Consider the following 21,156-nt stretch of genomic DNA (forward strand, 5'->3'; position numbering starts at 1 on the left):
TCCACGTCACCATGGACTCCTGGAGCAGCCGCTTCGGGACAGGCCGCTACCTGTCCTTCACTGTCCACTGGGTCAGCTTGGTGGAAGTGGGTGAGGATGGGAGAGCAGCAGCGGGCACAGCAGCAGCAACACAGTGGGTGGTGCCCCCCCGCAGGGTCAGGGGAACTGCAGCAGGTTCCTCCGATCCTCTGCCATCCTCCGGCACACCTGGCCAAACCCCCCGCCTCAGCAGCAGCGTGAAGGCCCGCCACTGCCAAGCGCTGCTGCACTTGGTCAGCCTTGGGAAGACCAAGCTGACGGCAACCCATGTGTTGGCCAAACTCCAGGAGCAGGAGAGGATTTGGCTGACCCCCAGAGGCCTCAGAGTCGGAGAGGTGGTGGCCGACAATGGGGCCAATCTGGTTGCCGCAATAGACAGGGGAAACCTGACCCACATCCCCTGTCTTGCCCACGTGCTGAACCTGGTGGTGCAAAAGTTCTTGCGCACCTACCAGGGGATGGGCGAACTGCTGGAAACGGCAAGGAACGTTGTGCGTCACTTCCGGCGCTCGGCTGCAGCCTGTGCGAGCCTGGAAGACGTGCAAAAGGAGCTGGAGCTGCCACGCCATCGGCTGATCCTTGACGTTCCGACTCGCTGGAACTCCACCCTGGCGATGTTGGAGCGTCTGGTTGAACAGAAGCACGCTGTCAACCAGTACCTTGCCCTGGCCACTGTTTCCGCCGCTCGGAGAAGGGACAAGACCAGCAACATCCCGTCCATCGTCCCCGATGATGACTGGAGGCACATGCAGCAGGTGTGCTTAGTGCTGGCTCCCTTTCTGCAGGCCACTAACATGGTGAGCAGGGACCATGCTATGGTGTGCGAGTGGGTGCCCCTGGTTTGTCTGCTGAACAGGGCCCTCGATGCTTTGCTGGAACAGGGAGCGGCAGCCTTGGACCAGCAGGAGCGGCAAGCAGCTGCACAGTCCACCTCTGAGGGGGAGGAGGAGGAGGACTTGGTGGAGGTCCCTGACCTTGCTGCTGATGAGGGGGATCAGCACAGCGCAGCTGAGTTGGTGCGGGGGTGGAGAGAGGATGAGGCGGCAGAGGAGGAGGATGAGGAGGACAGCACTGCCGTTGATGTGCCAGCACACGTGGCCCGCCTCTTCCCAATGGCAGCGCACATGCTGGCGTGCCTGCGCAAGGACCCCAGGGTGATCCAGATGAAGCAGAGGAAGGACATCTGGATCAGCATGATGTTGGACCCACGCCTCAAGGGGAAGTTGAGCCAGTTCCTGCCGCCTGCAGGAGGAGACCCAGCGCAACAAATAAGGAGCTTGCAGCAGGCCCTTGTTGAGCGCTTGGAGGAAGCCTTCCCCCAGCCTTCCACCCCCACTGTCCAGCAGCCAGCACAGAGGCAGCAGCAGGTGCCTGCATCCAGCAGCAAGCGCCCCACAGACCTGCTGTCTCTCAGCCACGAGCTCTACAGGACTGTAGAGGCTCCGGCAGCAGTGACTAGAGAGGAGGTGCATGATGCAGCAGCATCCTCCTCCGGTCACAGCCAGCGCCTGACCCGCATGGTGGCTGACTACATGGGGTCCTACAGCGGGCTTGACAGTGATGCCCCTGTTGATCCCATGGAGTATTGGGTCAAGCGCCTGGAGATCTGGAGCGAGCTGGCGCAGTACGCCCTGGAAGTGCTGTCCTGCCCCCCTTCCAGCGTGCTGTCCGAGCGCTGCTTCAGTGCAGCTGGTGGCGTGGTCACCGAGAAACGCTCACGTCTGTCTCACAAGTCTGTGGACAGACTGACGTTTCTCAAGATGAACCAGGCGTGGGTGGAAGGCGAGTTCCTGGCCCCTGTTGTCGGCGAGAGGGGGACATGAACTGGCTAAGAACCATCGTTAATGTGCCTTACCACCCTTTACCACCTCCTGGCTCCTGCTCACTAAGCCAGCCTGGTTCAGTTTGACTATTACGTCGCCTGCAGCCACACATTTTACACCTACAGTGGGCTGCTGTGTACTGCCCTTCTGCTGTCTGTCTGTGTTTCCCACTGCCAGGGTACACAGAATTACATTCTGCTGCCACTCTGCCACCAGCTATTACGTCAAACAATAGCTATATATCTGTGTAATTGGTTGTACAAACAAAACCAAAAAACCATAAAAAAAAAAAAAAAGGTTTAATTTTTCTGAGGTGCCCGGGTTGAAAACTGTGTTGTCCCAGTTGTGTATTGGACACGATGTGGGCTGCACGACCGCTGTCTGGGACCTCCTGTTGTGTTTATTTACAGCCCTGGTATCACCGCTAGGTACCAGGGCTATTATGTCACGCTGCCTGCCTGCTGCCACACTCACACTACTCCTCCATTCCTCCTGCTGCTGCTGTCTGTCTGAGTTTCCCACTGCCAGGGTACACAGAATTACCTTCTGCTGCCACACTGCCACCAGCTATTACGTCAAACAATAGCTGCTCACATTACTCCTCCATTCCTCCTGCTGCTGCTGCTGTCTGTCTGTGTTTCCCACTGCCAGGGTACACAGAATTACCTTCTGCTGCCACTCTGCCACCAGCTATTACGTCAAACAATAGCTATATATCTGTGTAATTGGTTGTACAAACAAAACCAAAAAACCATTAAAAAAAAAAAAAAAAAAGTTTAATTTTTCTGAGGTGCCCGGGTTGAAAACTGTGTTGTCCCAGTTGTGTATTGGACACGATGTGGGCTGCACGACCGCTGTCTGGGACCTCCTGTTGTGTTTATTTACAGCCCTGGTATCACCGCTAGGTACCAGGGCTATTATGTCACGCTGCCTGCCTGCTGCCACACTCACACTACTCCTCCATTCCTCCTGCTGCTGCTGTCTGTCTGTGTTTCCCACTGCCAGGGTACACAGAATTACCTTCTGCTGCCACTCTGCCACCAGCTATTACGTCAAACAATAGCTATATATCTGTGTAATTGGTTGTACAAACAAAACCAAAAAACCATTAAAAAAAAAAAAAAAAAAAGTTTAATTTTTCTGAGGTGCCCGGGTTGAAAACTGTGTTGTCCCAGTTGTGTATTGGACACGATGTGGGCTGCACGACCGCTGTCTGGGACCTCCTGTTGTGTTTATTTACAGCCCTGGTATCACCGCTAGGTACCAGGGCTATTATGTCACGCTGCCTGCCTGCTGCCACACTCACACTACTCCTCCATTCCTCCTGCTGCTGCTGTCTGTCTGTGTTTCCCACTGCCAGGGTACACAGAATTACCTTCTGCTGCCACTCTGCCACCAGCTATTACGTCAAACAATAGCTATATATCTGTGTAATTGGTTGTACAAACAAAACCAAAAAAACATTAAAAAAAAAAAAAAAAAAAGGTTTAATTTTTCTGAGGTGCCCGGGTTGAAAACTGTGTTGTCCCAGTTGTGTATTGGACACGATGTGGGCTGCACGACCGCTGTCTGGGACCTCCTGTTGTGTTTATTTACAGCCCTGGTATCACCGCTAGGTACCAGGGCTATTATGTCACGCTGCCTGCCTGCTGCCACACTCACACTACTCCTCCATTCCTCCTGCTGCTGCTGTCTGTCTGTGTTTCCCACTGCCAGGGTACACAGAATTACCTTCTGCTGCCACACTGCCACCAGCTATTACGTCAAACAATAGCTGCTCACATTACTCCTCCATTCCTCCTGTTGCTGCTGCTGTCGGTCTGTGTTTCCCACTGCCAGGGTACACAGAAATTGCAGAATTACATTCTGCTGCCACTCTGCCACCAGCTATTACGTCAAACAATAGCTATATATCTGTGTAATTGGTTGTACAAACAAAACCAAAAAACCATTAAAAAAAAAAAAAAAGGTTTAATTTTTCTGAGGTGCCCGGGTTGAAAACTGTGTTGTCCCAGTTGTGTATTGGACACGATGTGGGCTGCACGACCGCTGTCTGGGACCTCCTGTTGTGTTTATTTACAGTCCTGGTATCACCGCTAGGTACCAGGGCTATTATGTCACGCTGCCTGCCTGCTGCCACACTCACACTACTCCTCCATTCCTCCTGCTGCTGCTGTCTGTCTGAGTTTCCCACTGCCAGGGTACACAGAATTACCTTCTGCTGCCACACTGCCACCAGCTATTACGTCAAACAATAGCTGCTCACATTACTCCTCCATTCCTCCTGCTGCTGCTGCTGTCTGTCTGTGTTTCCCACTGCCAGGGTACACCGAATTACCTTCTGCTGCCACTCTGCCACCAGCTATTACGTCAAACAATAGCTATATATCTGTGTAATTGGTTGTACAAACAAAACCAAAAAACCATTTAAAAAAAAAAAAAAAAAAAAAGGTTTAATTTTTCTGAGGTGCCCGGGTTGAAAACTGTGTTGTCCCAGTTGTGTATTGGACACGATGTGGGCTGCACGACCGCTGTCTGGGACCTCCTGTTGTGTTTATTTACAGCCCTGGTATCACCGCTAGGTACCAGGGCTATTATGTCACGCTGCCTGCCTGCTGCCACACTCACACTACTCCTCCATTCCTCCTGCTGCTGCTGTCTGTCTGTGTTTCCCACTGCCAGGGTACACAGAATTACCTTCTGCTGCCACACTGCCACCAGCTATTACGTCAAACAATAGCTGCTCACATTACTCCTCCATTCCTCCTGTTGCTGCTGCTGTCAGTCTGTGTTTCCCACTGCCAGGGTACACAGAAATTGCAGAATTACATTCTGCTGCCACTCTGCCACCAGCTATTACGTCAAACAATAGCTATATATCTGTGTAATTGGTTGTACAAACAAAACCAAAAAAACCATTAAAAAAAAAAAAAGGTTTAATTTTTCTGAGGTGCCCGGGTTGAAAACTGTGTTGTCCCAGTTGTGTATTGGACACGATGTGGGCTGCACGACCGCTGTCTGGGACCTCCTGTTGTGTTTATTTACAGTCCTGGTATCACCGCTAGGTACCAGGGCTATTATGTCACGCTGCCTGCCTGCTGCCACACTCACACTACTCCTCCATTCCTCCTGCTGCTGCTGTCTGTCTGTGTTTCCCACTGCCAGGGTACACAGAATTACCTTCTGCTGCCACACTGCCTCCAGCTATTACGTCAAACAATAGCTGCTCACATTACTCCTCCATTCCTCCTGCTGCTGCTGCTGTCTGTCTGTGTTTCCCACTGCCAGGGTACACAGAATTACCTTCTGCTGCCACACTGCCACCAGCTATTACGTCAAACAATAGCTGCTCACATTACTCCTCCATTCCTCCTGCTGCTGCTGCTGTCGGTCTGTGTTTCCCACTGCCAGGGTACACAGAAATTGCAGAATTACATTCTGCTGCCACTCTGCCACCAGCTATTACGTCAAACAATAGCTATATATCTGTGTAATTGGTTGTACAAACAAAACCAAAAAACCATAAAAAAAAAAAAAAAAAAAGGTTTAATTTTTCTGAGGTGCCCGGGTTGAAAACTGTGTTGTCCCAGTTGTGTATTGGACACGATGTGGGCTGCACGACCGCTGTCTGGGACCTCCTGTTGTGTTTATTTACAGCCCTGGTATCACCGCTAGGTACCAGGGCTATTATGTCACGCTGCCTGCCTCATTGACTGCCTGCTGCCACACACTCATCCTCCTCCTCCTGCTGCTGAATTTACCTCCTGCTGTCTGTGTGTTTCCACTGCCAGGGAGCACATACAATGGCGCTTCCAACATGCGTGCGCCACCAGCTATTTGTTACGCTCAAAAATAGCTGCATTTCTGTAAAAAAAAATTTGAAAAGAGAAATAAGTGAAGAAGAAGACGATATAGAAGAAGATGAAGAAGATGAAGAAGAAGAAGATGAAGAAGAAGAAGATGAAGAAGAAGAAGATGAAGAAGAAGAAGGAGAAGAAGAAGAAGATGAAGAAGAAGAAAATGAAGAAGAAGATGAAGAAGATGAAGAAGAAGAAGATGAAGAAGAAGAAGAAGAAGGAGAAGAAGAAGAAGAAGAAGAAGAAGAAGAAGAAGAAGAAGAAGAAGAAGAAGAAGAAGAAGAAGAAGAAGAAGAAGAAGAAGATGCAGAAGAAGATGAAGATGAAGAAGATGAAGAAGATGCAGAAGAAGATGAAGAAGAAGAAGATGAAGAAGAAGAAGATGAAGAAGAAGATGATGATGATGAAGAAGATGAAGAAGATGATGATGATGAAGAAGATGAAGAAGATGATGATGAAGAAGATGAAGAAGATGAAGAAGAAGAAGATGAAGAAGAAGAAGAAGATATAGAAGAAGATATAGAAGAAGAAGATATAGAAGAAGACGATATAGAAGAAGAAGAAGATAGAAGATAAAGAAGAAGAAGAAGAATTCGACCAAACTCGAATTTTAAAAAGGGGTATTTGAGCACCACTGATCACGAGCTCTGAGCAGCGTTTTTTCCCCCAAGCCTTACTCAGGGCTACTGCCAGGGAGGTTAAATACCAATATTTTACTATAGCTAAACCTAATCGCACTCTCACACAGAACCCTCCCACTACCGATGCCTAACCTTAAAGAGACACTGAAGCGAAAAAAAAATTATGATATTATGATTTGTATGTGTAGCACAGCTAAGAAATAAAACATTAAGATCAGATACATCAGTGTAATTGTTTCCAGTACAGGAAGAGTTAAGAAACTCCAGTTGTTATCTCTATGCAAAAAAGCCATTAATCTCTACGACTTTCAAAGTCATGGAGAGGGCTGTCTTCTGACTTTTATTATCTCAACTGTAAGTGAACAGTTTTCTTTTTCTCTGGCAGAGGAGAGGTCATTAGTTCACAGACTGCCCTGAAAATAAAAATATGAGAATATTTTCTTTGCTGCTAATCTTCTAGTAATTATTCATAGTACACAACCAATTCATTATATCATATTTTTTTTTTGCTTCAGTGTCTCTTTAAGCGCCCCTGCCCTTGCACAAACACCCTACCTAACTCTAACACCCCCCCCCCCCACACACACACACACACACAAACTTCCTACCTCATGCCCAACCCTTACCATCCCCCTTCCACGCCCAACCCTAACCATTCCCACCCTCACACCCCACCGGTCCCCATAGGTGCCAAATGAAATCGGAATTGAGGGGAAATTTTGCCGCTTGCTAAACATCGGACGCTAGCTATTTACCGGGTACTGTGGGTGCCCAAATTTCTCAATGCAGCTATTTCAATGTCCGCTTATGGTGGCGTCCAAACTTTGGTTGCTAGCGGGTGTACAAATTGCCTGCTTCAGTAAACTTGTGCCAGGACTTGACTTTGAATAGCCTATAAATGAAATAGTTAAGTAAATTAACTGATTCTGAGGACAGAATACCTACTTCAAGGAGAATATCTAACCACCAAACATCTGTTACAGGGAAACAGAGTTGTGAGGCTATCGGAACAGAAGTGTGCCGCCATAACAATTTGGGAAGGCACCCCTGAGTATAGCGTCCGTTTTAATCTACGGTGTCCTGTAATACGATATGACAGTGCAATGTGTTGCTCCTCCCGTAAGACAGACTCATAGATTCACCAAAAACCCTGCAGTCATTAAAAAGTCATTTTATGAAAGCAGAGAGCGGGTGGGGGGAATCCCAGAAGATGTGGCAGTTACACATTAGCCACTCTAAAATGTGCACCGTGAATCTGTAACTCGGGTTCTGGTGACTGTTAGAAGACATTTGCTTAATCATCAGCTTGACGCTACCTGATATAAAGCCCCAGAGGTCGGGAGAACCTTTTCCTCCATTACTGGACTTCATCAGATCGCTCTGCCAGGATTATACTGCAAGCTTTACTTCCGTCTCGGTCTTTAGGACAACAAAGATGGTAAGTGGCACATTATCCCACTCAAAGTCTATAATGGGAGTTAGAGATGGGGAAAGGTACGAATGATACAATCACGGTGACAGTACTGAGGATGTGCAGTGGATTTGGAGCCAGAGGTTTAGTATCTTCCTCCGGTAAAAGAGAGAAAAGAATACAAAATTTGCCTTATTTCCTGTCCTGTCCTGACAGGAAGCAAAACCTCTCCACAGGGCTGGTTCTAGCTACAATAGGGCCCTGGGCTAAAAAGAAACCTAGTGGCTCCTGACCATCCTCCACAGCAGCAAATTAACCCCCCATGGCTTTCGAGCCAGCTGCCTAGTGCTGCTGGGCCTCCCCTTTGCTCCCCAAAGTTTATGGCAGCATAGCAACTAACCTATTCCTGCTGGCATGCAGTTCCATTAGTCCATGTACTCCCATCTTTATCCTCACAGGGGCGCCTCTTCTCATTGACCCGGCGCATTACATAGTAACATACACCGGGTAACTGAAGACGTGGCCAGTGGGGATGAAGATGTGAAACACAGACTAAGCATGGAAATTGGCCTTTGGTGTATGGACAGGCAACAGATCTCTCTACGATCGGATTGGATCAAAGAGAGAGATCTGTCTCTAGGTCAATCTGCCCATACACCGTCTGATGTGTGGGCACCTTATCCACTTTACTACTAAGGGCCCGTTTCCACTAGTGCGGTGCGGAATCGCCGCATATCACCGTTGACAAAATCGCATGCGGGTGCGATTCCGCATGCGTTTTTTCCGCGATTTCGCATAGGCAGGGTATATGCGATTTTAACCATGTCACTGCCTGTGTCAATTTACATTACTTTCAATGCGAAATCGCACGCGAAATCGCGGGAAAAAACGCTTGCAAAAAACGCATGCAATTTCCCTATTAAATACATTACCTGCGAATCGCCTGCATTCCACACGCAGGCGAATTCTGCAGGGTCTACCGTGCAGAAAAATCCTGCACATAAAAACGCAAATGAAAACTGACAAGTGGAAACAGTCCCATCCACTTGTATTGCCTATGCGAATCCGCATGCGTTGTCTGCATGCGAATTCACGCTAGTGGAAACGGGCCCTAAGGGGTTTTTCCCCTTCTGTACCAGAGCAATTTTACACCTTTCAGTGCTCCTTCCATTTTATCACCTATAACTTTACTACTACATATCACAACAAAACGTTCTGTATCTTGTTTTTTTTTTTTTTCCGCCAATTAGCATTACTTTCGTGGTACATTTTGCAAATAATTACTTTATTTAAAAAAAATGCATTTTAACTGGAAAAATAAGAAAAAATATTAAAAATTCAGTATTTATCAGGTTTCGGCCATTACAGTTTTGAAATAATACATGCTACTGTATTTATAACCCACGCATTTTATTTGCCCACTTGACCCGCTTATTGCAACATTTAAAATATTTCCCTAGTGCAATGTATGGCACCAATATTTTATTTGGAAACAGAGGTGCATTTTTTCAGTTTTGCTTCCATCACTAATTACAAGCCCATATTTTCAAAATTAACAATACTATACCCTCTTGAGATACATATTAAAAAAAAGTTCAGTCCCTAAGGTAACTATTTTTTTTTTTAATTGTCATTTTTTTAAGCAAAAGTTTTATTTGAGTAATTATTGGAGAGTGTGGGAGGTAAAGGGTTAATTTTAAATGCATGTGTTTTTATTAAAATAAATGTATGTAGGTGTAATTTTACTTTTTGGCCACACGATGTCCTCCTGCATTATATCCTGTCAGAGTACTATTAGTAAAACAGGAAGTGACGGAAGGACGTGTTACTTGCTTAGCTACAATGACCACAAGCATCTCATTAATGCCAGCGATCATTGACACTGGGACTTAGATCAATGAATGGGCAGCCCCGGGAGCAAACGTGGGAGCACGCGGTGGCCATCTGCCGCCATAGACGATTTTCTACATCCCTGGGCAGGAACTGAAGTCCTGCAGAACGTAGATAATCTGTTGCAAACCACATAAAGGGCTTGATTCACAAAAGAGTGCTAACTGTTAGCACGGCCGTTTTTCGCGCGAATTTTCACATTCTCGCACAATTAAACGTTTTCGCGTGAAATCGTTATCGCTTTCATGTGAAAATTCGCATTTGCGCGCGAAAACGATACTGATTTCTGAAAAACGGCCATGCTAACAGTTAGCACTCTTTTGTGAATCAAGCCCAAAGTATTTAACTCAGGAGAACAGATAAGGGCATCACGGCTATCGTGCTGCGAGGCCACACAGTGACTACTGACGGCCACATACCAGGTGCTAGAGAAGTAGATAGTTCCGCTCAGTTGTTTACATTTGTACATTTTTTTATGCACAATACACAGTTTTTTTATGATCCATTTGCCGTAGCAGAACTGACATTCTCTGTTATTAGTTATCTGAATCCTCAGATATGTATTCAACTTGTCATTGATTTTACAATAATACGTGATTGGCATTGCAATTCCCCGCTGCTTGTTAATCTCCAGGCCTGTCACACAGATATTGCCAGCAGAGCTCTAATATGACTGATTGCAGACTATTTCTTATGTGGGGAGGATCACTTAATGTAATTAAACCCTCCACATTCTTCATTAAGCTCCTAAATCATAAGATTCACCCTGTAATAGCTTTTGGCACATCCAGGCTCTAGACAGAGCTGTTTCATATCTACTATTTCGCAGTAATTCATACAACCCCTCGAAATTGTCCCAGATGTCTGTCTTGTATGTGACTTTCTGCTGTGTTATCACACCCAAGTGTGAGGATTTAGAATTATTCAAGTTAAAGGATACACAAGCTGACATGTGACATAATGAGATAGACATGTGTACATACAGTGCCAAGCACATACATATCTATGCTGTGTTCCTTTTTTTCTTTCTCTTTTTAAAAGAGTTAACTATCAGGAATGCAAGTGACATTTTCTGCCCTGGTATAGCATAACCCTCACTGATAAGGAATTACAACCACAAAAGACTTTGCAAGCAGAAAATGGCTTCTGAGAGCAGAAAAGAAATACAAAATAAATGGTTAACAGTTCATAGATTTTTTAGCTCTGGCATACTATGAATGTGTCATTTAGCTAAGCCAATAAAACAGTAAAAACTATTAAAAAAAAGTAGATTTAAAGAGAAACTCAGACCAAAAATTGAACTTTATCCCAATCAGTTGCTGATACCCCCTTTTACATGAGAAATCTATTCCTTTTCACAAACAGACCACCAGGGGGTGCTGTATGACTGATATTGTGGTGAAACCCCTCCCACAAGAAACCCCTCCCACAAGAAAAGTACGTACTTTTTTTGGCAGTTTCCTGTCTGTGAACCCTGTTGCATTGTGGGAAATAGTTGTTTACAGCTGTTTCCAACTGCCAAAAACCATGCAGCAGCTACATCACCTGCCAACAGTAAAATGTTCACTGGAGTTCCTCTTTAAGAATAAAATGAACATTTTTAGCAGAAGGAGGATAGATACAATTGTTTATTTTATCAGTTTATTTTCGCCTTGTGTTTCCTTTAAACTCCATTTTCCAGAAAATGTTTTTCAACACATATCATAACTTCCTCCTATACCTTTTTTCGGAAGAACTCTTCTTTCAAGTGGACCTTTGCTGTAAATTCCAAAGTGAAAAAGAGCCAGAATTATTTTTTTTTAACCAAATGCAGCAATGACTATTTTATAATACAGGGAAGCAGTGAGGCATCTCTGGAATACAGTATACTGTAGCTGGTACAATTTTTCTGTTGCTCTGTTATAACTTCTGCTGCCTGTACTAAAAATGTGTTTTTTGTTGGTGTTTTATTTACACCGGAGGTCCACTTTAAGAACCCATTCCCTCTGTCCCTCTTTCTTCCTCATTTGTCCCTCTTTCAGGACTGACATACAGATCTATGGAATTATATGTATTTTTCTACTGAAAAATGTGTTTAATTGACTCCAAACTTTAGTCCCATCCTTTAAATGTATATATGTTCTATTTTAAAATGTTAAAGAGGAGCTGTCAGCCATACTATCTCAGAAAAAAACCATATATTTAAGTAGATAAATACTTGCTCTACTTGCAAAACACATGTATTGCACTGTCCACGTTTTGATTTTTATACAGTAAAAAAAGAGAAAATCCTTCTTAGCATTTCCCATTTTAACTGTGGCTATTTTGAAGCCAATCCTGATGTCATTTCCTCCCTTACTCTCCTCTGCCTGATTGTGTATGGATTGCCCGCCCTCCACTATAGAAAGTGCATTGTCTCAGCATGAGAAATATTGTCCAATCAGAGAGGAACAGAGGTGTGCGAGGGGGAAACAGGAGGGAAAGAGGCTTCAGCCAATCAGGCTGCATTAGTTAAGTCTGAAGGGAAAGTAGAGAAGCAAAAAATGACAACCCAGCATGCCCTGCAACTTCCTTTGTGTGTACCAAAGTTTGTGTGTACCAAATAAGAACCAGCTAAACTGGGAAATGATCATTTATCAACAAGAAAAGTAATAGTGATTTTAACTTTTGGATTGCCTGGTTAGCATCCTTCTTACGTTTTCCAGAAAAAATAAAGAGTTGATTTTTGATTTTATGCTCGACAGTTACACTTTAATATGAAGGGAAACTATGAATGAATGAATATATATATTTATGTAAATGCTTGCCACTCCATTTATATCAAGAAAGTATAATCAATTTATGTGGTGATGTTTAGTATTTTCATATATTCCTATCACTAATAATAGTGATACTACTTAAACCCCCCCCAGGTGTCCGGAACTGGGGTTAACAAATCAAAGCTTCTGGCACCTGTTCTAATACCCATATACTGTACCTGTGTGACTTACGGTTTCCATACATCACTCAATTTTGCGGGCCAAATGACCTTACGATTTGATCCTTTTATCAAAGAGAATCATTGCCGAACCATGGCTGCCAGATGAATCTTTTGATTAATTTTGAGCTGAAATTGGTCGAAAAGATCGATCGAAATGCTAGCAAGATCTCGGTCGACAGGGCTTAATCAGGTGCGTGCAGTAATGGCGTTCGATATCGAAACGACCGATGGAGAGGTGAGGCTTTAACACTGAGCACTGTAACAGGGGGGCGAAGGGAGTGTATGACACTTCTACACTTGGGGGGGGGGGGGGGGTGGAGGGGTGCAGCAGGGGGAGGTGGCAGCCTGGCAGGGTGCAACAGCGGCACGAGGATGATTTTCAATAGATTTAATGCTAATCCAGGGTGTAGAGACCACGGACCATGTTACCATTTTGTTATACATCAGACTAGTTCCAGGGTGTAGAGACCAAGGACCTCACACCCAGACTAGGCATTGTTTGATATCTGTTATGACTTATTGCTTTCCTGACTACTCCTCTGATCTCTGATTCGGTACCTCGCACATCTGATACTCTGTTGCCAAACCCTGCTTGCCTTGGATACCAAATCAGCCTTCTGTCTATGTACCTTATCTGACCGTGTGTTGCCGACCTGGCTTGCCCGACCTCGAGAGCTATCTCTCCCCTTAAGAGATAGTTTCCAGATCACTCAGTGACGTTTGTTTTTATTGTCACTCACTCTCTGGACCTTCCTTCTTCCAGCCTGACTCCGCCCCTTGGGGAGTCTCAGGCTACTGGAAGGTTTCCTTATCTTTAGAGCAGTATTGCCCATACTGTCTCTAATTTCCTGTGCTATACTCAAAGTACTACCGTTACACCTAACACTCACATTATCCAGGTGTCCAGAGGTTAGCAATATATCTGTATTATCGGTGATTCTGCAGATCATCAATAATCAGGTATATATCTGTATTCTTGGTGATACTGCAGATCACCAATAATCAGATTCTCTCTGCGTGTGGACACCGATCTTTACAATACATAATTATTGTAAAAACTAAGCACTTTTTTTCATTACATTATTTTCACTGAAGTTCCTCTCTAATCAGAGAGGGATGTATATAATGGTTGATCTGGCCATAGATCCAGTGATGTACGGCCGCCTTTACTCATTGAGCTGTTGGTCTAAACATCCACCGTCTGGATGAAGCTAATGAACATGTTAGGAGAATTTTTGTTTATCCCAAATCTCTGTATGATCCCTGTAATAAGACCAAACCCTTTAATCCACCCAACACAAAGACTCCATTGCAGCTTTATAATCAGCAACTCACCTAAGTCCACTGTTGGCTCCATGTCCCCACTCACTGTAACCTGTGTATAGTTTGTTAATCTACCATTTCTTTTCCAGGTGGTTGGACAGGGAGGCTTCAAGTTCCAGAACTGGGCTCAGACTTATGGTTCAAGCCCAGAGCTCTACTTCCAGCCCACGTGTGCAGAGGAAGTCAAAGAGGTGAGATGAGACCACATTTCCTGTAGCAGGTGACAATAGGCCCCGCCCTTCGCAGGGACGAAGCTACAATAGGAAAAAATGGGCAATTGCCCTAGGGCCCCAGAGCCTGTAGGGGCCCCCATGGTGTCCCTCCCCCATCTTAACTGTTGCTCCCCAGGGACTCTGCAGAGTCTGTTAAGTTGTGAGGTGATGGGGGAGGGTCAGCAGCCAGCTCTTGGGCCCAGGTGGAAAATTTGGCTGCAACAAAGGGCCTCTAATGACGCTTTTTGGTCGGGGGGATGTCTGTTGGGGGGCCCCCAGGCTAATTTTGCCCTAGGGCGCAATTGTTACTGGAACCGGCCCTGGCCCTTGGGATGGGTCAGGCTTTAAAATAATAATTATGTGGTTGTTGTTACACCAAAATAAATATCATAGAAAAGGGAGACTGACCTAAAGACATAACGTTAAAAGTCTTCCTACTTTTCAAAATATAAAACACAGTTGTAACATCCAAAAATAAAACATTTGCCACAAAATAGTTAATGCCCCAAAAATATAAAGATATATAGAAACTATGCAATACTAGCTGGACTGTAGGAAGATTTTTTTTTTTTAGTGACGGTCTTACTGTATGTCAGCATGCAATTAACAGAAAGCTTCCTATTTTGGATAAGATAATCACTCTATGACCAGAAGCTAGTAGAATCCCAAGTGTAATTGCAGCAGAAAAAAGTGCCCCTGGGGGGATATGGACCTTCGGGAGGGGAAAGTCTTTGGATCCTTAAGAGGCTTCCCTCATCTTCCTCTATAACCCCATTCCAGTGCTGTAGGAGAGCATGTTGATAGCTTTGGAAAAAGCAGGGCCTGATTGGGTCTGTGCTACTGCGCAGGCGTCAGCCGTCTGTGCATGTTCAGTAGCATGGACCCAGTTGGGTATGGCTATTTACACTGGAGTGCTACTGGAATAGTGCCAGACAGTGAGCAAGGGTCCTAGCATTGGAACCGGCTGATGTACTTGAACAGAAGAAGCCTCTTTAGAAAAAAATTGGATACATACCTAGGGAGAGGGAAGCATCAATGCTTTTAAACACACACTAGTGCTGGGAATACGTTTTTGAGGTGATTAGATGGTTCGATAAATAATTTCCGACATGTCCGATCTCCCTTTCGATCCTTTCGCCGCTCAATTTCTGATAGAAGTGAATGGTAAAGATAAGAAAAACGAGTGGAAGATAAGAGAATCGATTTCAGAATTGAGCGGCAAAAACGATTGAGAGGAGAATCGAGCACCAGAAACGAACCGTGTATTCCCAGCATAAGACTGTGGAATTCTTAGAAAATGCTATTTAGGACTCGGAGTTGGTGTATTTACAGTAGATTCCATTGTTTAGCTTATCAGCTGATTTTCAGTTCCAGTTTGCTTAACTTTGTTAAAATATTTGCAGTGCGTATAATAGAAGAGAAAGTAGTGTGGACATTTCTGCCTAAATCCCCATTCTCTGATTGGTTTATTCATTCTGAGTCTTCTGATTGGCTTAAAATTACGGTACTGCATATCGGATAATGCAGATTTTCTGCATTTTACATTACAGCCCTCAAAACTCACCTTTTCACTCCTACTACAGGGCCTACTACCCCTCACAAGTGCTCTAAACCTACAGCTGAACTCTGGTCCCCTACCATTCGTGTCCTTACCTCTCCCTCTAGATTGTAAGCCTTTGGGCAGGGTCCTCCTCCTTTTGTGTCCTACCTGATCATGCACCTCCATTACTGTGCACCCATGCTATGCATCTGAGTGAACCTAACTTGCCTAATCTCCATGCTCCATCCAGTGACTAAGCATTACCTTGTACTCATACTGTGCTGTGTGATCTGGTTTTCTTGTATTCCTGTATTGTCATATTGCTGTATGTCACCCCTAAATATTGTCTGTAACCTAAATTAATGTTCAGCGCTGCGTAATATGTTGGCGCTTTATAAATACAATAAATAAATAACTAAATTACAGTAAAAATCCGCCGACTTTAGCGGTTATTAATAGCAAAGCCCCCGTAAGTCCTAGAAACACCAAATTTTCAGGGTTTATTAAACTGAATCTTGTGAACAAGATGCAAATAACAGTTTTCAAAACGACCTTATAGTTTTTGAGAAAATCGATGTTAAAGTCGGCGGAAATTTCCGTGATTTCCGGCAGAAATCCACCTACCGCACTTGTATTACTGATTTCCGCATTCCGATGCGGAAATGCAATTTCCGATCGGAATTTTGGAAATTGCATTTCCACGGAATCCGAATGAGCATCCCTAATTTTTTCTGAGATTTGACTCCTACTGTTACTTTATTAGACATTATTCTGTATTCCAAGACTGATTGATATTGAGATGAACATAATAAGTAGCGCACAATGAGCAGGAGTGCCGGAATGGTGGATATGGCTGTGTGTGACTCTGTTGTCTCGTCTCCAGATTCTGGAGCTGGCCCGGCAGAGGACTAAGAGAGTGAAAGTGGTGGGAGGAGGCCACTCCCCTTCAGATATCGCCTGCACTGATGACTTCATGATCCGACTGGATAAAATGCACAGAGTTCTGAAGGTAAAACAATTTCAATCTATTTCACTAAACAGTGGTGAAAGGGAACCTGAAGTTTAGACTGTTTTATTAGACTACTAGTCGACCTAAGCCCATTTAAAAATGGGGTCTAGGTCTGTCACCGCCGCATGTCAGCGGTCACACAAGCCCACCCGGCCCCCTGGCCCATCCTCGTCCTGTCCCAAAGGCTGCCAGTGCGGCACATGCGTAGTAGCGGAAACGCATGTACACAGGAACATGGGACGCAGAGACACAGGGAGATTACTGTATAGGATGCACAGCATACTGACCACCTGGAAACCCTGGCAGGAAATTCACTGCTCTTTCTGTTGACATATGGAAATTTTCACTACTGATACATAGATACATTATCTGTCATCGTTTTGAAAGATTTTTTTCCTTTGTTCCCACTGTTATCTTTAACCCATTCGCGTTCCGTTGTTTTTACTTGAGCAATGTTCACCTCCCATTGATTAGCCTATAACTTTATCACTACTTATCACAATGAACTGATCTATAGCTTGTTTTTTCCGCCACCAATTAGACTTTCTTTGGGGGGTACATTTTGCTAAGAGCCACTTTACTGTAAATGCAATTTAACAAGAATAATAAAAAAAAACAGAAAAAATTCATTATTTCTCAGTTTTCAGCCATTATAGTTTTAAAATAATACATGCCTCCATAATTAAAACTCACGTATTGTATTTGCCCCTATGTCCCGGTTATTACACCGTTAAAATTATGTCCCTATCACAATGTATGGCGACAATATTTTATTTGGAAATAAAGGTGCATTTTTTCCGTTTTGCATCTATCACTCTTTACAAGTTTAAAATAAAAAAAATATAGAAATATTTCATCTTTACATTGATATTTAAAAAGTTTAGACCCTTAGGTAAATATTTACATGTTTTTGTTTTTTTTAATTGTAATGTTTTTGTTTTTTTTATATTAAACATTTTATTTGGGTATTTTTGGGAGGGTGGGATGTAAACCATAGTTTTTTAATGTAATTGTGTGTTGATTTAAACTTTTTTTACTTTTTGTTGTAGTTTTACTTTTTGGTCACAAGATGGCGGCCATGAGTTTGTTTACATGACGTCACTCTAAGCGTAACACACGCTTAGAGTGACGCATCCGGGAGGGAACAGCCAGAAAAGGCGCAGATTCCGAGAGAAGCTGTCGCTTTTTCAGCGGGGGAGAGGAATCAGTGATCGGGCACCATAGCCCGATACACTGATTGCCTGGCTAACGAACTGCGGGCCGGGAGCACGCGTGCACGCGCGCAATCGGCCGCGGGAGCGCGCGGTAGTGCGCATGGTTCCTGGATGTAGTTTCTACGTCCAGGAACCAAAATAGGTTAATTCTTAAAGTGAACCCGAGGCGATGTGTGATATGATGAGATAAATGTGTATGTGCAGTACAAAACATACAGTATGTTTTAATTGATTTCGTTTTCTGGCTGAAAGAGTTTGTTTCTAGGCATGGAAGTGACACCTTCTGTCTTGTGGGTAGCTTGTCGGCAAAGTAGTAAACATCACTGATAAGCAAATTACAGCCATAAAAGCTTTCCTGGCAGGATACAACGTCTTAAGGCAGGAAGAGATAAAATGCATGAACTATTGACCTTTTTCTAACTCTGAGACACTTTGTAGTGTATTATTTTAATTGATTTTCTTCTTTTTTTATTTATTACAAATGTTTATTTTTTTTAATTTAACCCCCCCCCCCCCCCCCCCCCCGAGATCCAATCACAGAGATCGCCTCTTATAAGTCTCAGCCTTGGGTGCTGGAGGACCTTGTCCCGGCTCTGGATGTAGAAGATATATTCTAACACGAGAAGGCCAATTATGAGGGGTATATACTTAGTGTATATATTGGGGGTACTGATATTTAATTTCTCAAGGTGTATTATGGGTTGACCAGGACTCAACAGGCCTTAGATTGGGTACAAGGGTGAATTACTGGAGTGACTGAAAGCAGGAGCCAGTGACAATTAGTCCCAATGTCTTTTATAGAAATTACATATAGGGGTGTGGGACACAGCCAGCATTCCTGATTGGTTATTGCCACAGGCTTTGGGGTTGGTCCTACATTAGGAGGAGCAAATTTACATTTGTGGTACCTATAGGCACAAAAAAAAGCCTAGCCCCTTTCATCATATCTATCAAAATATGCCACGCAAATAAAATGCATGGGTTTTAATTTACGGTACCATGTTTTATTTTAAAACTATAATGGCCAAAAACTGAGAAATAATGAATTTTTTCAATTTTTTTTCATATTATTACCATTAAAACAGAGTTAGAATAAAATAATTCTTAGCAAAAAGTACCCCCCAAAGATGCTATCAGCTTGCCTCTGTGTAATGTGACACACAGAACATGGCTGCCCTCATTGTATCACAGGAATAAAAAATCATAAACTGTTGAAGCTGTTTGCAGCTAGATATGCTGTGTAAACTATCTAAAGTTTAGATAAGATATATAGACAAGTTACTGGTCATAGTTAGTTTTTTATCTTGGATCCGCTTTAAAGGACACATCCAAGCTGCTGTTTAAAAAAACATCTACTTACCCGGGGCTTCCTCCAGCCCCTCGCAGCCGTCCTGTGCCCTCACCGCTGCTCCTCTCCCCGCTGGTGGCCCGGAGTCTCCTCCGGTCCAAGATGCACACTGCGTCTGTGCGAGCAGCTCTCAGAGTCGCGCTGACATCATCTGGACTGTACTGCGCAGGCGCAGTAGTTCTGCACCTGTGCAGTACAGCCTGGAAGACGTCAGTGCGACTCTGTGAGCCGCACGCTGGGTTGCAGGAAGATGCCGACTTGGCGAGGTCAGCATCTTCACCGGAGCAGACCGGGAGCCACCGGAGCTGCGGCGAGGGCACAGGACGGCTGCCAGGGGCTGGAGGAAGCCCGAGGTACGTAGATTTTAGATTTTTAATTTCTCTGGACCTCCCTTTAAGGTGAAAAACACCTGCGGGCTGAAGTGGTTAATAGAGGTTCTTTTTTTTTTTGTAATACAGAAGCATCTTTCCGTGCAAATTTACCTTTGACAAATTGTCTTGTTCCAGACTAGGGCAAGGATGTTCTTAGCCCCTAAACCTTTATGTGTCACCTTATTAGTGGGAGCAGCGAGTGCAGACAGATCATCCACTACAGATTAGCTCTTAGCTTGTCCATTTGCGTTTGAATCAGAAAGTATTTTATCACTGGGAAATATGCTTGTTTTACTGCTTTATCATTCGACTTGCAATTTAATTATATCTAATTAACGAGATAAAGCACTAATTACTTGCGAGTTATTAGATACAATCGTATAACGAGTGATAACATCTGCTGCTCATTATTGGCCATTAAGTGTACAATTATTGTTGTGACTGATTGCCTAATCCCTGTTCTGCCCAAAATTCATGCTAGTTACACGGCACAGGGTTTAAAGGGAACCCGAGGTGAGATACATATTGAGGCTGACATACAGTATTGATTTACTTTTAATCAATGCACATTGCCTGGCTGTCCTGCTGATTCTCCGCCTCTAATCATTTTCGCCATAGACCAGGAACAAGCACACAGATCACGTGTCTGACTCAAGTCTGACTGGATTAGCTGCCTGCTTATTTTAGGTGTGTGATTCAGACACTACTAACCAGAAAGATGAGCAGGACTGCTAGGCAGGGGCATATCTAGAGTGGAGCAGCCCATGCGATTGCAGGGGGGGGGGGGGGGGGGGGCAGAGCTGTGGGAGGACCCAACTAGTAACATTCCCTTCCTCGGATACCGGGGATTATACTTAAGATCAGGTGTTTTGTGGCTACACTTGTTATGGGTGTGGCGATCATAATGGCAATACTTGTTTTATGATCCTTGTGAGATGGTCCCCAAGCCCTTGAAGGGCACCAACGAGAGGCAAGGGAAGGGGTGTGAAAATGGAGGCTCCATCAAAGTTTAGCTGAGGGGCCCCATAAATTGTAGTTACGCCACTGCTGCTAGGCATTAACTGGTATTGTTTAAAGCGGATCCAAGCTGAAAAACTAACTATAGCAAGTAACTTGTCTATATATCTTATCTAAAATTTAGATGGTTTACACAGCATATCTAGCGGCAAACAGCTTCAACATTAGATGATTATTTATTCCTGTGATAAAGTGAGAGCAGCCATATTCTGCTTGTCATCATTACACAGGCAAGCTGCCCTGCATTTACACCCCTCAGCCTGTGAAAACGCCACTCCCCTCTCCTCCTCTCTCTGCCTCCTTGCCTCTGAAATATCAGCAGCTCCCGGCTGGTAACGCCTCCTCCTTCGGAAAAAGCAGCCTCCTCCCCAGACTGAGCTCCCATGAGCACTTGCTACATGGGACTTAGAATGCCTAGGCACTGGAGGAGCTGTGGGTGCGGCTTGTAAAGTTTATAGGGAATTAGGGCATTAAAACGAACAAAAAAAAGTATTTGGCTTGA

The 21,156-nt window shown here is 44.4% G+C and overlaps 1 protein-coding gene across 1 annotated transcript in view; it reads left to right on the forward strand.

The window, feature by feature from the left end:
* Positions 1–12,822: 12,822 nt before the first annotated feature.
* The window catches only part of LOC137504649 (L-gulonolactone oxidase-like), a 238,772-nt gene continuing 230,438 nt past the window's right edge, over positions 12,823–21,156 (forward strand). The window contains exons 1-3 of the mRNA XM_068233231.1: positions 12,823–12,855; positions 14,033–14,134; positions 16,579–16,704. Coding sequence (XP_068089332.1) covers positions 12,823–12,855; positions 14,033–14,134; positions 16,579–16,704 — 261 coding nt within the window. The remainder of the gene's footprint in view (positions 12,856–14,032; positions 14,135–16,578; positions 16,705–21,156) is intronic.

This window comes from Hyperolius riggenbachi, chromosome 4 (genome assembly GCF_040937935.1).
Source record: "Hyperolius riggenbachi isolate aHypRig1 chromosome 4, aHypRig1.pri, whole genome shotgun sequence".
NCBI classification, from domain to species: domain Eukaryota; kingdom Metazoa; phylum Chordata; class Amphibia; order Anura; family Hyperoliidae; genus Hyperolius; species Hyperolius riggenbachi.